Here is a 17,105-nt window from a genome sequence, read left to right on the forward strand (position 1 = left end):
TGACACTGAACCCCAACGATATGTTCAGGTACCTACACCTAAAGCAGGGGTCTCAAATTCGTGGCAAAGTTTAGTGTTAGTTCAGCCCACACGTAGTTCTCAAACGTACCTTTTTGCTGGGTCTTGCCATGATTTTATTTATTTTCATCACTTATGGGCATCCATAGATAGTCTCATGACAGCTTCCGGCAGCTTTTGTTGTCAATGTTTGTCAAGCTAGCCAACTGCGAAGTACCTGGGGAAGTTTGAACGTTAGTCACTTAGTTGAAACATATTCCGCAGTGAAAAACAAGTGGACAGAAAATATCTGCCATCACCCAGTTCAGTCATGTGTCTGTCAAAACATGCCGTGAAGAGAAAGTTTGGCAACAAGCAAAGGGCAACTTCAGGAAAAGTGGGAGACGGAATATTTTGTTTGTTGAACAGAGGGACACTGCTACAAGTCTCATACGCACAGAGGAAGGTTACAGTGTTTAAGGAACAAAACATCTGACGTCATTACTAAAGCTGACATGCTGAGGAGTTTATAAAATACCAGGGAGATGAAAGAAAGAGCTAGGTCAACAATCTGAAAAAATGTCAACTGAGGCAAAAAGATTTATTTAAGAAAACAACAAATAGAATGAAGCAGCAGTCGAAGCAGCTACGATGTGAGTGAGACGATCGGTAGGACCGGAAAGACGTTCAAAGAAGGAGAGTTCATCAAAAAATGCATTTTAGTAGCTGCAAGTAAAGTAAAGAAACCCTATTTGTGTGGAATACTTAATGCGGCCCAGCCGGACCCAGACTGGACCTCCTGTGGCCTCCCAGGTCACTTGAGTTTGAGACTCCTGACCTAAAGTGAATCTTCTGTCTGAAATGGATGTGTTCAGAAGTCTGTGATCTACCGGAGTTCCATGTTGGTTTCAGGCTGTAAATGCAAATCTACTGAACAAGCGTCTGTCGCTGCTCCATGGTAACGGTGATGCCCTGTCCTGTCCTGTCCTCTATCCTGTCCTATGTCCTGTCCTGTCCTCTATCCTGTCCTGTCCTATGTCCTGTCCTGTCCTATGTCCTGTCCTGTCCTATGTCCTGTCCTGTCCTACAGTAAACCTCAGCCTCAGACAGATAACGCCGTGTTTCCAGGACGCCTGATCAGCCGCTGTCAGGTCTGCATGAAGAGGCTGTGAGCAGAAAGACCACATGGATCAGACTCGCCGTACTGGGGTCCTCAGGCCCCCCCACCCCCACCCCCCGCTGCCGTTGTCCTTCCGCTGTCCCTCTGTCCTGGGTTCTGATGATGACTCACAGACACCTGTGTAACTCAACCAGGTAAAAACATTTCCACCCACATAAATGTTTCTGGTTACAGCAACAAGAATCAACCATAAAACCCATCGACTCCCTTTATAATTGGACGATAAACTCTACGTACAAAAAGACTAAGTAGACGAGTTTCCATCCAACTTATTACCTTCATTATTTATTCACGTTTATAAACCACGGTGGAAAAGTATCAGAACAGAAATGACAGCCTCCGTGTATGAAGAGCTGCAGAAACAAATGTGGGACATTGAACTGGGACCGTTTATATTAACGATGAACCGACGCTTCGTATTCGTACAATTGTCAGATGGAAATGAGTGGAAACTTTCTTCGGCTGATTTTCTGAACATCCAGTCTAAGTCTGTGACACCTTTGAGTGGAAACCTGCGTACTTCCACATCCTGCAGAAACACAATCTGTTTGTGTTTAAAGTTCAAGTAGATAAGTAGATAAGCACATCGAAGCAGATATTAGTCATGTTGAATACAGTACTCTTACAGTCACGTTGCTATGGCCAGAGCGCTTTGGTGGTGACTGCTGGACAAATGCGGTACAACATGTACAATACACAACAGCAGAAAAACAACCACATCTAGAGCCCGTGGATCCACCCAGGTCAACACGCTAGTTATCTGTAAATATTGACAACTGCAATTTTTTCCCCCTGTTTTACTGTTAAAAAATAAATAAATAAATAAAAATACAATCCACTTTATTTCTATAGCACATTTAAACAACAAGAATGTTTCCAAAGTGCTGCACATCATAAAAACAATAAAACAATTAAAAGTAATAGTAAAAACAGTAAATAAGTACATAAAACTACAACAGTGCTCTAAACAAAACAATAAAATCAAATAGTTAAAAGTAATAAAATCAATAAAATTATTATGTGGCCCTAATACGCCATCGTAGGTAAAATAGTGTTAAAATTACACATATTTTTCTTAAGTCATTTGCGGTTGTTCATGTTATTCACACTTTGTTAGGGATAGTTTGTCGAAGTAAACATTTTCATCATGTAATCGTACTTTTTTTAAACTCTAAAACATTAAGAAACATTTGGAGTTGACATCACTTATTATTTCTTCTGTTCTTATTTTACTGGTCTGACCCTGTTGAGATCCTATTGGTCTGAATGTGGAACCTGAACTAAAATGAGTTGGACATCCCAGCTTTTAATCCTGGTTCTTTATTATTTAGCGACCTGGGTTCCGACTTCAGCGTCTGACAGTTGAACTCTCATCAACAGTCACTTCAGTCTTCTCTGAACCGATGGAACTGTTTACAGCAGAGTCAGTTTTAATGTTTTTAACGGAGGTTTTCAGTTATGGCTGAAGAAGAACCACTGTTTTCATATCTAATACTTCTGCATAGACTGTAGTATTTGTATTACCTGTATGTGTACTTGTACTGCATTTTATTTGGTTATCTTTTTTTTTTTTTGTAGTTTTTTCTTTCCAACCTTTGTTTATTTGGAGTTTTGTAGAAATTGGGCAATACAAACACTGTATCATATGTGACACATCAATTGAAAATAAATTGTTGCACAATTTCCTTTTTTTTTACATGCAAACAAACACACCAACCTTCTCCATTAACAAAAACAAAAAAAACCCAAAACAAAACAAACAAAATGATAAAAAACAAAAAAGAAAAAAAAGGGCTTAAAAGGTTCACATTTAGAATATCGATACATTTTGTGTTACATAAGGTACATTACTGAATAACCAAAAAATTACCATAAAGGTCAATCTGGAACAAAGGGGAAATTAGTTTTTCTGACTAGTTGAAACAAAGAATTCCAGATTTGTGAAAATTTATCAGCAGAGGCATAAAGTGTGATTCTAATTTTTTCCAATTTGAGGAAATACAGGACATCTCTGAGCCGCTGAATAAAGGAAGGGGGCTGTGGTGATGTCCAGTTCAGGACAATTACCCAAGAACGGTCATAAATGCAAGAGAATGACTTTGGGAAGTGGAGAAGGGAAGGTGTCCCGATAAAAATCCCAAATAGGGCACTCGTTTATTTTAATGTAAAGTAACGTCTAAACGCACTCAGGTTTTTTTTTCTGATTGTTGTGGCAAAATCCTTTAAAAACCGTCAGTTTTTTTTTCACACTGACAAAAAAAAATAAAATCAAACTCACATCAAACTTGCAAAACCTGCAAAAAAAAAAAAAAACACAGTTATTTTTAGATGTAAAAAGTATTTGTGAACTGAGACCTGAGAAGATGAAACTGATGTAAAAAGAAAACAACACGGAGGACAATATTCTGCCTCTTATTTTTTTTTCCACAGTATTTTTATTGGTATTCAGGTTTTATAATGAAAGGTCAACAAAGTAAATAATATACATATGTTATACAAACGTTATACAAGATGAAACTGATGTAAAAAGAAAACAACATGGAAGACACAACAACACAGACCTCAGTTTTTGTGACGTTAGAGCTGCCGTTACCCAAACACCAAACCCTCAAACCCAAAGACGACGACAGCTTTTTTCCACATCATCATGAATCAGTCGGATCTTTTACAAGTGTTGACGTTTCAGAGACTGAGTTTCAATCCCAACAAACTGTCATTGTAACTGCATCTGCTACTTGTGCATATGTTATTTTTTGCAGTTTTTATGCCGCTGTTATGTTAAATAAATAACTTCAATAGACTTTAAACCTGGGACTCAATAAAAGTGTGTTTTGGTTCATAGTCGGTGTATGTGTGTGTTATTTCATGTCAGTGTTTGATCTGAGCAGTTCGATCAGATGGAATCCTGTTACATGTTGGGCAGTAAAATAACAGAGTAACAAAGTAAAGGGTACTTCTTTAACCCTTAGGGTCCACGGTCACGGCCCCCATGACTGAATCACATGACATTTTCAACACGTCGTAGCATTAGAAGTTGGTAATGTAGACCACCGGGGAAAGTGCGGACCTGAAACTCTGACACTTTTTATTTGATGCTGATAGAGTAAACACAACCAGAGGTTTGACGGTTTGAATCCGGAGCAAACAAACATCAATAAAAGTATGAAAATGAGGTGTGTGTGGGTGTGTGTGTGTGTGTGTGTGTGTGTGTGTGTGTGTGTGGGTGGGGGGGTGGGGGGGGGCTTAGATTTCTAAACATTTGTACGTCATTTTTTGTCTTTTTCAAAATGGAAAAAACTGGCTGAATTGCTGCATTAGCATTACAGGTTAGGGTGAGAATGACCCCCACCTGAACCGGATGTGGAAACCCGGGGGGGGGGGCTCTGTAAAGATCTGCTTTTATGTCAAATATTTGAGTACAGTTTTAATTTATTACAGTTTAAATTTTCTAAACCTAATATTTAGAACCAGTATTCACTTTAAAGTCAGGAGGAAGGCCAGGCTGGAACCAACCCTAACTGTGGGTTTCTCATCAGCTTTTAACACCGTAAATACCATCACCCTGTGACGCCACCTCCAGGTCCACCCACGCTGGTAGACCACAGGGCTGTGTCCTGGCTCCCATTCTCTTCTCTGTTTACCCCCAACGGCATCAGCAGCAGCACAGAAGGAAGGACTCTTTAACGTCTGCAGATGACATGGCCTTGGTAGAACATCTACCAGCAGGTGGTCCAGACCATGGTCACGGTACCAGAAGGAGTTCCAAACCATGGTCACGGTACCAGAAGGAGGTCCAAACCATGGTCACAGTACCAGCAGCAGGTCCAAACCATGGTCACGGTACCAGAAGGAGTTCCAAACCATGGTCACGGTACCAGAAGGAGTTCCAAACCATGGTCACTGTACCAGCAGCAGGTCCAAACCATGGTCACGGTACCAGAAGGAGTTCCAAACCATGGTCACGGTACCAGAAGGAGGTCCAAACCATGGTCACAGTACCAGCAGCAGGTCCAAACCATGGTCACGGTACCAGCAGCAGGTCCAAACCTTGGTCACGGTACCAGAAGGAGGTCCAAAACATGGTCACTGTACCAGCAGCAGGTCCAAACCATGGTCACGGTACCAGAAGGAGATCCAAAACATGGTCACGGTACCAGAAGGAGGTCCAAAACATGGTCACGGTACCAGCAGCAGGTCCAAACCATGGTCACGGTACCAGAAGGAGATCCAAAACATGGTCACGGTACCAGCAGCAGGTCCAAACCATGGTCACGGTACCAGAAGGAGGTCCAAACCATGGTCACGGTACCAGAAGGAGGTCCAAACCATGGTCACGGTACCAGAAGGAGATCCAAAACATGGTCACGGTACCAGCAGCAGGTCCAAACCATGGTCACGGTACCAGAAGGAGATCCAAAACATGGTCACGGTACCAGCAGCAGGTCCAAACCATGGTCACGGTACCAGAAGGAGGTCCAAACCATGGTCACGGTACCAGAAGGAGGTCCAAACCACGGTCACGGTACCAGAAGGAGCTAAAAGTCAGAAGGACCAAGTGGGTGGAGCAGGTAAGTTTTTAATGATCCTTGTTCAGACACTCATCAACTTCTGATTATTTTTGTTTTGATCTGTTTGTTTGTTTTAATCTGTTTGTTTGTTTTAATCTGTTTGTTTGTTTTAATCTGTTTGTGAACAGGGCTTTAATGTCTGGGTTTTAACGGAGCGGTTTTAAATGACAAACTTGTTTTTTTTACTCTTTTTATTGAAATTAGACCAATGATGACAATATAAAAAAGTCGTGTACAGTATCCAATAAATGTGATGTCAGAACATCAACACTACACCTGACCCCACTTTAATATTGAAGTTGTCTGTAAAATGCTGCCAAATTGAGTAAAATAACTTTACATAATCTTTTATATAATCTTTTAGTAAAAATTAGATTTTCTCTGAATGTAAGTGTTGCATAATGCGTGTTTTTCGACAGAACCTGAAGAGTCGGAGGATGTTCGTTCTTCCAGTTGAACAGAATAAGGCGTCTGACCGGAGGTGACTAACTTGTGTTTTTACTTGGAACAGACTTTAAAGTTTCCATTCCATCACAAAATGTTCAGAACTCATCCCCATCACATTTTGTGGGTTTCGGTTGCCGTGGTGACCAGTACGTACATGACACTAGACAGGAAGTGGCCGTGATAACGATCTGCTCAATTCACCCGATATAAAACTGAATAACAAGCGTATAATTTCTGCAGCAGCTGAACAGATAAATGTGTGTTGGAGTAAATATTCTCCGAGGATCAGTCTGTTCAGGTTGATTTGTCTTCAGCTGTGGGTGAATAAATGTATTTGGGCTGATTTTCTGATATTCCACATGATCCAAAAAATCCACATTATTTCTATAGCACGTTTAAACAAGAACATTTACAAAGTGCTGCACATCATAAAAACAATAAAACAATTAAAAGTAATTGTAAAAACAATAAATAAGTACATAAAACAACAACAAAGCTCTAAATAAAACAATAAAATCAAAAAGTTAAAAGTAATAAAATCAATAAAAATGAATAAATAAATAAATAAATAAATAAATAAATAAGACACGGAAAAGAAGTAAAGTTACATGAAAATATTTACATTTATAAATTATCTGTTCACAAAAAAGTATGAACCTGAAATGTCTTAAATCAGTGTAATTTTACCAGTATTCTGCCTGTTATTTTTTTTTCCACAATATTTTTATTGGTATTCAAGTTTTACAATGAAAAGTGAACAAAGTAAATAATAATATACATAAACAACATGAATCAAAACAACACAAACACCTGTTCACACCTGGTAAACTTTCACCAAATTGTATGTATATAACATACATCTGTTCTTATGAACATGTATACATATACGCAGAAATAAAATTAAATACAGCAGTCAAGGTCTCTGGCTTTGGAATAGAATAAAGAAGTTGAACTGTAATGATTCCAGGTTCGATGTCGTAAATATCACAGTTTCACAAACGTTTTCTGCTCAAACCCATGAAAGGTTTTTCATGGTGTTGTAATTAAAGCTGTTTGTTAATTATTAATGTGTGTTTACGGCCACAGGTCAGAGGGACGGAGGTGAAATCATCTGTTTGATACGATGAGTCATGAAGACCCTGAACACATCACAGAGGAGGCGTGTCTTCAGGGTCATGTGTGTCCTCATACCAGCGTCTCCATAGCGATGGTGCATGTGCGTTAGTTTGGGTTCAAACAGAAAAAAACAGAGAAAAACACTTTTATTGAGTGTTTCAAGATTTTATTCAAAGCTTTTCACTGGATTCTTTTCTTTACTCGTTGTTTCCAAATGTTTTTACAGTTCTACGTCATATTTCTTTGTATTTTCCTCAAGGTTCCACTTTAGTTCATGAAACGTTTCTATTTCTGAAATAGTTTCAGTGTGTTATATGTGACTGTGGAACAGTACAGTTGATGTGAGTTGAATGTCATTCAGTTGATGTGAGTTGAATGTCGTACAGTTGATGTGAGCTGAATGTCGTACAGTTGATGTGAGTTGAATGTCGTACAGTTGATGTGAGCTGAATGTCGTACAGTTGATGTGAGTTGAATGTCGTACAGTTGATGTGAGTTGAATGTCGTACAGTTGATGTGAGCTGAATGTCGTACAGTTGATGTGAGTTGAATGTCGTACAGTTGATGTGAGTTGAATGTCGTACAGTTGATGTGAGCTGAATGTCGTACAGTTGATGTGAGTTGAATGTCGTTCAGTTGATGTGAGTTGAATGTCGTACAGTTGATGTGAGCTGAATGTCGTTCAGTTGATGTGAGCTGAATGTCGTACAGTTGATGTGAGTTGCTGGTGTTTGTGTTGAACTGTCAGCAGATGGACTGCGTGGGCCCTGCTGCTGGTTGCTGCTGGTTGCTGCTGGTTGCTGCTGGTTGCTTCTGTTTTTGCTGCAGATCTGTCGTTCTACTAATGACTTGTTTGAATGCTGTGAACGCTTCGTTAATTCCTGAAGCCTGACATTCTCTGGTTGTGTTTGTTGATGATTACACTCGTTTATTGTCTCATTGTTGTGCTTTCATTAAAGTCCATCAGCGCTAATGGACGTGTGTTTGCAAAGAAAGGACACGCCCCCGCAGCTGTCAATCAGTCACACCGCACGCCACATGTCACCTGACCTACTGGAGGCGGAGCTTCAGCCTTCAAAAGAGCAAGAGTCACAGAGACGGACCAAGAGCCCAACCAGGACCAAGACCAGGACCAAGACCAGAACCAAGACCGGAGCCAGGACCAGGACCAGCAGTAGCAGACCCCAGACCAGCCGACAGTACGAGCATCTGTGTCGTCTCCTTCTGCCTCCTCTTCTAATTCATCTTCTTATTCGTGTTCTCCTTCTTCATCTTCTTCTTCCTCTCCTTCTTTCTCATTCCTCCTCTCTGGTCTCCTCATCCTCGTCCTCATGTCTCCACTCCTCTTCCTCCTCTCCTTTCTCCTCCTCCTCTCTCCTCCTCCTCCTCTCTCCTCTTCCTCCTCCTCTCTCCTCTCTCCTCCTCTCTCCTCTTCCTCCTCTTCTCTCCTCCTCCTCCTCTCTCTCTCCTCCTCTCTCCTCTTCCTCCTCTTCTCTCCTCCTCCTCCTCCTCTTTCCTCCTCCTCTCTCCTCTCTCCTCCTCTCTCCCCTTCCTCCTCCTCTCTCCTCCTCCTCATCCTCCTCCTCTCTCCTCCTCTCTCCTCCTGTCTCCTCTTCCTCCTCTTCTCTCCTCCTCCTCCTCCTGTTTCCTCCTCCTCTCTCCTCATCCTCCTCTCTCTCCTCCTCTTCCTCCTCCTCTCTCCTCTTTCTCCTCCTCTCTCCTCTTCCTCCTCTTCTCTCCTCTTCCTCTTTCCTCCTCCTCTCTCGTCCTCTCTCCTCCTCTCTCCTCTTCCTCCTCCTCTCTCCTCCTCCTCATCCTCCTCCTCTCTCTCTCCTCCTCTTCCTCCTCCTCTCTCCTCTTTCTCCTCCTCTCTCCTCTTCCTCCTCTTCTCTCCTCCTCCTCTTTCCTCCTCCTCTCTTGTCCTCTCTCCTCTTCCTCCTCCTCTCTCCTCCTCCTCTCTCCTCTCTCCTCCTCCTCTCTCTCTCCTCCTGTCTCCTCCTGTCTCCTCCTCCTCTCTCCTCCTCCTGTCTCCTCCTCCTCCTCTCTCCTCTCTCCTCCTCCTCTCTCCTCTTCCTGTCTCCTCCTCTCTCCTCCTCCTCCTCTCTCCTCCTCCTCTCTCTCTCCTCCTGTCTCCTCCTCTCTCCTCTTCCTCCTCCTCTCTCCTCTTCCTGTCTCCTCCTCCTCATCCTCCTCTCTCCTCCTCCTGTCTCCTCCTCCTGTCTCCTCCTCCTCCTCTCTCCTCTTCCTCCTCCTCCTCCTCCTCCTCTCTCCTCCTCCTCCTCTCTCCTCTCTCCTCCTCCTGTCTCCTCCTCCTCCTCTCTCCTCTCTCCTCCTCCTCTCTCCTCCTCCTGTCTCCTCCTCCTCCTCTCTCCTCCTCCTGTCTCCTCCTCCTCCTCTCTCCTCCTCCTCTCTCTCTCCTCCTGTCTCCTCCTCTCTCCTCTTCCTCCTCCTGTCTCCTCCTCCTGTCTCCTCTCTCCTCCTCCTCTCTCTCTCCTCCTGTCTCCTCCTCTCTCCTCTTCCTCCTCCTCTCTCCTCCTCCTGTCTCCTCCTCATCCTCCTCTCTCCTCCGCCTGTCTCCTCCTCCTCCTCCTCCTCCTCCTGTCTCCTCCTCTTCCTCCTCCTCTCTCCTCCTCCTGTCTCCTCCTCCTCCTCCTCCTGTCTCCTCCTCTTCCTCCTCCTCTCTCCTCCTCCTGTCTCCTCTCTCCTCCTCCTGTCTCCTCCTCCTCATCCTCCTCCTCCTGTCTCCTCCTCTTCCTCCTCCTGTCTCCTCCTCCTGTCTCCTCCTCCTCATCCTCCTCCTCCTGTCTCCTCCTCTTCCTCCTCCTCTCTCCTCCTCCTGTCTCCTCCTCCTCCTCCTCCTCCTGTCTCCTCCTCTTCCTCCTCCTCTCTCCTCCTCCTGTCTCCTGTCTCCTCCTCCTGTCTCCTCCTCCTCATCCTCCTCCTCCTGTCTCCTCCTCCTCTCTCCTCCTCCTGTCTCCTCCTCCTCCTCCTCCTCCTGTCTCCTCCTCTTCCTCCTCCTCCTCCTCCTCCTCCTGTCTCCTCCTCTTCCTCCTCCTCTCTCCTCCTCCTGTCTCCTCTCTCCTCCTCCTGTCTCCTCCTCCTCCTCCTCCTCCTGTCTCCTCCTCTTCCTCCTCCTCCTCCTCCTCCTCCTGTCTCCTCCTCTTCCTCCTCCTCTCTCCTCCTCCTGTCTCCTGTCTCCTCCTCCTCTCTCCTCCTCCTGTCTCCTCCTCCTCCTCCTCCTCCTGTCTCCTCCTCTTCCTCCTCCTCTCTCCTCCTCCTGTCTCCTGTCTCCTCCTCCTGTCTCCTCCTCTTCCTCCTCCTCTCTCCTCCTCCTGTCTCCTCCTCCTCCTCCTCCTCCTCCTGTCTCCTCCTCTTCCTCCTCCTCTCTCCTCCTCCTGTCTCCTCTCTCCTCCTCCTGTCTCCTCCTCCTCATCCTCCTCCTCCTGTCTCCTCAGGTATGCACACTATCCACAGTCCCATCCTCTTGGTTCTTGTTGCACTGGTTCTGTGCAGTCCGGCCGTTTCCTCCCAGTCCGACAGAGACCTGTACCAGAACCAGGACCAGGACCAGGACCAGGACCTGGACCTGGAGCTTCGTCACCACAGGCTGCTGCAGCGAGCCCACAACGCCGGCCTCCTGTCGCAGGTGAGAACGCAGAAACCAACCAGACATCAAACGCATAAAGTTATCCCGCCCACAAGCCCCTTCAACCAACCAAAGCACAGAATCTGCACAGTGATGTCAGAATAGTTTTCATGGTTGGTTTTAAACTATTTAACTTTTTTTTATTTCATCAACTTGAGGATTAAATAAAAATACCAAATACTCAATAACTGTCCTATTTTAACCCTTTACATGACATGTTTTTAATGTAAAAAAAAACACTATATTCTCTGATGCAAAAACACAAAAATTCATTTTTTCAATATTCTTCACATACATTGTATTAGTTTTTGTTTTGTTTTTTTATAATTTTAATTATTATTTTATTTATATTCACTTGGTAGAGGGGTGTTAGTGTAGGAATTTAACAATGTTTATTATGGGGTGGATTTAGTGGATGGATCTTAATTTAAACAATCAGACAAAAATGAACAACTGTTGAATTCAGACCAAAAACAAACTGTAAAATAATCTGACCTTCAACCCGTGTGTGGTGTTCAGATTTTTGTTATTCAGCCAGTGTTCGTGGGTGTGGTGGTCCCGCTGCATGTGTGGGTTTTTAATTCAGCATAATCAAACACTTTTTTGTTAAAATACTCAACAGATGTTTACTTCATCCCAATTAAAAGCAACAAAAAAGAATATATGTTTAATATTTACCATTTGCCTTTGCTAGATCACATTTGTGAATTACAGTGTTACTCATTTTTATTATTATTATTTTTTTAATACAATGTAATATACTCAAGATATGCACGGAAGAAGATTAGGGACAAAAGCTGGGGAAAAAAAAAAAAAATTAAAGTCCAATATATATTTTTTTATTATTCTGAGAAAAGTCTGAATTCTGACTTTTTTCTTAGAGTAATAATAAAAAAATATATTGGACCTTAATTTTTTATTTTTTCCCATTTTTCCCCTAATCCTCTTCTGTAAGATATGAGAGGAAAAAAATTCATTAACAAAATAATTACTCATCATTTTTCTTTTAATAAAAAATGAAAACAGGTCCAACAGACCCAAACACCATACAAGGGTTAATAACATGAAGTGTAAAGTGTGTTTAATATACTCACCTGGACACCACAGGGTTAAAGTGTGTTTAATATACTCACCTGGACACCACAGGGTTAAGGTGTGTTTAATATACTCACCTGGACACCACAGGGTTAAAGTGTGTTTAATATACACACCTGGACACCACAGGGTTAAGGTGTGTTTAATATACTCACCTGGACACCACAGGGTTAAAGTGTGTTTAATATACTCACCTGGACACCACAGGGTTAAGGTGTGTTTAATATACTCACCTGGACACCACAGGGTTAAGGTGTGTTTAATATACTCACCTGGACACCACAGGGTTAAGGTGTGTTTAATATACTCACCTGGACACCACAGGGTTAAGGTGTGTTTAATATACTCACCTGGACACCACAGGGTTAAGGTGTGTTTAATATACTCACCTGGACACCACAGGGTTAATGATCTTCCTGTTACATTAATTTGATGATGGGTTCATGGACCTGGTGGTACTTAAAGCAGTGTTGTCTGATCTGTAGAGGGCGCAGGAGGTTTTTTTTTTTTAACTCTTTAAAACCTGAGCCTAAAATGATCCGCCTGGACTTGTTTTTATTTTGTTCATAAAAAGGTTAGAAAATATGTGAGTGAGTCCATTTGACCATTTTTCCACAGCACTTTTTTTCCCCCTGATCTTTAAAAATTGAGCAGTCATTTACAATTGAATGATCTCCTTTTTTCTTTTTTATCAGACAGATTGCAAAAGTTGTTGTTGTTGTTTTTTTTCCTTGACATGTTTCACAGAAAATTCACATGTTACTGTGATGTGTCATAATCGTCCCCTGTTGTCTGGAAAACCTGGATAAAACAGATGACAATGGCACGGTAACATCATGTGACCCTTCTGAGAAACATGTCAAGGTAAAAGAAAAAAAAAATCAACTTTTGCAATCTGTCTGACAAAAAAGAAAAGAGGAAACCTTTATATTTTTAACCTAATCGGACCATTTCCAGTTTATATTAATGTTCTAATTCTGCTAAAACAGCTTCTTCTCCATCTTCTAGTACAGAAAATTACCATAATGACCCAATAAAACCTAGAAAGGACAATGTCTCCGGTTTCAGAGACTGATGGACATTTTCCAATTACACAAACAGTGAAAGAGTTTAAATAAAAAAGAGAGAAAAAAAAGAAAGAGTTCCAGCCATCAAACTGCAGATGCACAGAATGTATCAGCAATGACACGTCAGGTTTTAAAGAGTTAAGAATAACATTAAACATTTTAATATTAAGCAGAAACGTCTGACATAAAACCACTGATGTGTTTTTATTATATTTCAGTCCTCGTTCCGTGTCCTGGGGTTCAAGTCTACATTTACTGAAGTGTTTTGTAGCTGTAGTTAAAAGTCAAATGAGACTCTGGAACAGGTGACCTGATGCTGTGCTCTGATTGGAGGATCACAGAACCACCTCAGGGTTCATAATTAACCAATCAGAGCTGTGTTAATATTATTGCCCTTTTCTAATTGGATATTTTTTGGTTGTGTTGCCAAGTGGTTGGACTTTAACGGAGTATGAGGTCGAATCCTCTGAGTTTCATTATATTCAGTACAAACATCAGACGCAGAGGAGTTCATCTGTATTAAATAAAGAAAACAATAAAAACCATCAGGTGGTTTTAACGCGTCGGATCACATTTGGAAATGTTTTAGACAAAATAATTCAAACATCCAGACAGAGAAGAAACACAAGATTGATCTCATTCTGGGTTTAATGGAAAAATGATGATGATAAGTGATCATGTCAGTTTTAACTGGTTTTAACTGGTCATTACTGGTCTTTACTGGTTTGGTTCATTTGGTGCCAATTCTCAGCCACGCCTCCGTCAGCGTGAAACCAGGAAGTGAATGAATAATGGATCAATAATGGAAAGAGCTTTGGGTGCCTTGAAAAGCACTATAGAAATCTAATCCCCATTATTATTATTATTATTATTATTATTATTATTATTATTATTATTATTATTATTGTTGTTGTTGTTGTTGTTGTTATCGACTGCTCTGCACCAGGTTCTACTGGGTCCCAGCTGGTCCTAAATCCTGCTCTGTTTGGTGGTTTCCCTTCAGGAGTGGAGTAAGCGTGCGGTGGAGGACCTGCTGGCCCAGATGTCTCTGCCTGAAGCAAATGCCCACCAGCGAGAGGCTGAGGTGGTTTCCATGGCAACAGGTGGGCGTATGAACCTGGAAAGGTCCGTGGACCCGCCCAACAACCTGCCGCCCCGTGAACGCAAAGCAGGCTGCAAGAACTTTTACTGGAAGGGCATCACTTCCTGTTAGAGCCCCAACCAGGTGACTGAGTCATCACTGTAAACCCCGCCCACTTTCCTGACTCTTGCGTGTGCGTGTGCATCTCATCTGTCCATGTGTTCTCTGTTTTTCTGCAGCTGAGGCCACACCTTCCAGCAGCAGAAGTGACCAATCAGCAGCTACAGCGTAAATGTTGAATTCATGTAATTAATAATCAATAAAGAGAGACATCAGTCAATTCTTTGGCTCCGCCTCTGTCTGTGGCTCCGCCTCCATCTGACATGGGTAGTGTTCCTGCTGCCGTTTCCACTCATGTAGATGCTTTCGAGGCCATCCTGTGCCTTCAGGTGGATGTGTTTCAGTTTGTTTCCAGCAGGGGGCAGCCTCCAAACCAGTTGGACTGTGTTCACCAGTTACTGAAGTGAACCACATGAACCCCACAGACACTGGACAGCACTGGCCTCTGACAGCAAGAAGGTCCTGGGGTCCACTCCAACACCACAAACTGTTCTGTGTGGAGTTTACATAGGGTTTCCATGGGGTTTCCATGGGGTTCCATATATTCTGGTTACTCTGGCTCCTCCCACCACCCAAACACATGCACTCATAGGTCGTTAATCTAAATTGCCCATAGGTGTGAAAGTGACAGTGACTGTTTGTTCGTCTAAATGTCCGGGTCATTTTTGAAACTGAGAATCAGTTCTCAACTAACCTACCTTAACCATTACAACCTTAACCCTCTGGTGTCCAGGTGAGTATATTAAACACACTTTAACCCTCTGGTGTCCAGGTGAGTATATTAAACACACTTTAACCCTCTGGTGTCCAGGTGAGTATATTAAACACACTTTAACCCTCTGGTGTCCAGGTGAGTATATTAAACACACTTTAACCCTCTGGTGTCCAGGTGAGTATATTAAACACACTTTAACCCTCTGGTGTCCAGGTGAGTATATTAAACACACTTTAACCCTCTGGTGTCCAGGTGAGTATATTCAACGCACTTTAACCCTCTGGTGTCCAGGTGAGTATATTAAACACACTTTAACCCTCTGGTGTCCAGGTGAGTATATTAAACACACTTTAACCCTCTGGTGTCCAGGTGAGTATATTAAACACACTTTAACCCTCTGGTGTCCAGGTGAGTATATTAAACACACTTTAACCCTCTGCTGTCCAGGTGAGTATATTCAACGCACTTTAACCCTCTGCTGTCCAGGTGAGTATATTAAACACACTTTCCACTTCGTGTTATTAAAGCTCAGATTATTTTACGGTTTGTTTTTGGTCTGAATTCAACAGTTGTTCATTTGTGTCTGATTGTTTAAATTCTGATCCATCCACTAAATCCATCCCATAATAAACAGTGTTAAATACTTTAACACCCTTCCACCAAATGAGTACAAAATACGCACTTAGCATTTGACCTCGAACCAAACATAATAATTTGAACCAATGTTGGTGTGAATCACTGACAGATGACAGGAGGAACAAATAAAAAATAATAACATTTTTATGTAAAATATCTAGAAAAAAAAAGGATTTGTGTTTTTTTGCATCAAATAATATGGTTTGTTTCCTTTATAAACATGTCATTTAAAGGGTTAAAATATGACAGTTATTGAGTATTTGGTGTTTTTGTTTATGGCTCTAGTTGATGAAAGAAAAATATTAAAGAAGTTACAAACAAACTGTATAAAAAACATTGTGGCGTTATTTTTCTACAGTGCAGATGATGTGGTTGAAGGAGGTCTATGGTCGGACACTGAAGGGTTAAATATGATCAGAGTAAAGGTCTGAATGTCGTTACCTCCACTCATGGACTTCCTTCAGTCGCTCCAACACTGAACCCATTAAAACCATTGAACCCACTGTTGAATCCATATTCACACATTTGAATGATTTTCTGAAAAAATCAAACCCTTTCAGTTTCTGAACCTCTTGAATGTAATTGGACTAAACTGTCTGTTGTTGATTTGCTCTTATGAACACGTTAAATCCACATGTGTGATGATGATGATGATGATGATGATGAGGATGATGATGATGATGAGGATGATGTGATGGAGTGTGTGTTGATGGTGGAAACAGCAGCAGCTGCTTGTGTTTGAGCAGCGACAGAAGCTTCAGTGTAATGACCCTTTAATGCAGATCAAACACACAGAGTCAATATTAACACCTGAACCCAGACCGAACAACACCAGAACTCTCCTTTAAACACTTAACCTCCAATTGAGTCAAATCTGTTCTACTGTTCTACTGCCCTGGAACCACAGGAGAAAAACATTTATCACATGTTCTATGTCGTGTTCTGTCTCGTATCATTTAACCCTTTCTTGTCCAGGGCTCCTCTGTTCTGCAGCTGTTCTCTTCTATATTCATGGCTTTGGTTGGTTTAGTTCATATCAGCCGACACAGTGGACGCTGGGGCATCATCACATACACTGACACCTAGTGGAAAAAGGGGGAAGTGCAGTTTTGTTTTTTGTTTTTTTTGTTTTTTTAACTCATGACCAAGATGGCCGACAGGAAGTCCTAAATACTGACCATCCCATGAATATGTAGTAAATCCATTTATATCAGGAAACGCCTGAAGGTACAAAAAACATGGAAGCATCAAGTAACGTCAAAGGATTTTTTTATATACTTTACTTTTATACAGTATATAAATTTTACAGTATACAGAGCAAACATATAAACCCAAAAAAAAGACCACAACCGTTAGAGCATTTAGGTTCAACCTTTACACAAATAAAATACAGACTAGTTCAGGAAAAATTAGGCAAAAAGGTCAAAATAAGTATAA

General features: G+C 42.0%; 2 protein-coding genes across 3 annotated transcripts in view; both read left to right on the forward strand.

The window, feature by feature from the left end:
- col4a3 (collagen, type IV, alpha 3) overlaps positions 1-2,826 on the forward strand; it is a 62,241-nt gene extending 59,415 nt beyond the window's left edge. Inside the window, exons 52-53 of one of the 2 annotated variants that reach the window (XR_003937132.1) lie at positions 1,088-1,311; positions 2,509-2,826. Coding sequence is in view for 1 of the 2 variants with exons in the window: in XM_030152364.1 (XP_030008224.1) it covers positions 1,088-1,169 (82 nt within the window). In the remaining variant the exon portion in view is untranslated. Of the gene's footprint in view, positions 1-1,087; positions 1,355-2,508 lie in introns of those variants that run through there. The other variant, XM_030152364.1, reaches the window with a different exon arrangement.
- A 4,848-nt stretch (positions 2,827-7,674) lies between these two features.
- Positions 7,675-14,536, forward strand: sst1.2 (somatostatin 1, tandem duplicate 2). Its single transcript, XM_030152430.1, has 4 exons — positions 7,675-8,507; positions 10,764-10,954; positions 14,120-14,341; positions 14,437-14,536. The coding sequence occupies exons 2-3, from the start codon at positions 10,766-10,768 to the stop codon at positions 14,327-14,329; spliced, it is 399 nt and encodes a 132-aa protein (XP_030008290.1). The 5' UTR covers positions 7,675-8,507; positions 10,764-10,765; the 3' UTR covers positions 14,330-14,341; positions 14,437-14,536.
- The last annotated feature ends 2,569 nt before the right edge of the window (positions 14,537-17,105 follow it).

Source organism: Sphaeramia orbicularis, chromosome 13, assembly GCF_902148855.1.
Source record: "Sphaeramia orbicularis chromosome 13, fSphaOr1.1, whole genome shotgun sequence".
NCBI classification, from domain to species: domain Eukaryota; kingdom Metazoa; phylum Chordata; class Actinopteri; order Kurtiformes; family Apogonidae; genus Sphaeramia; species Sphaeramia orbicularis.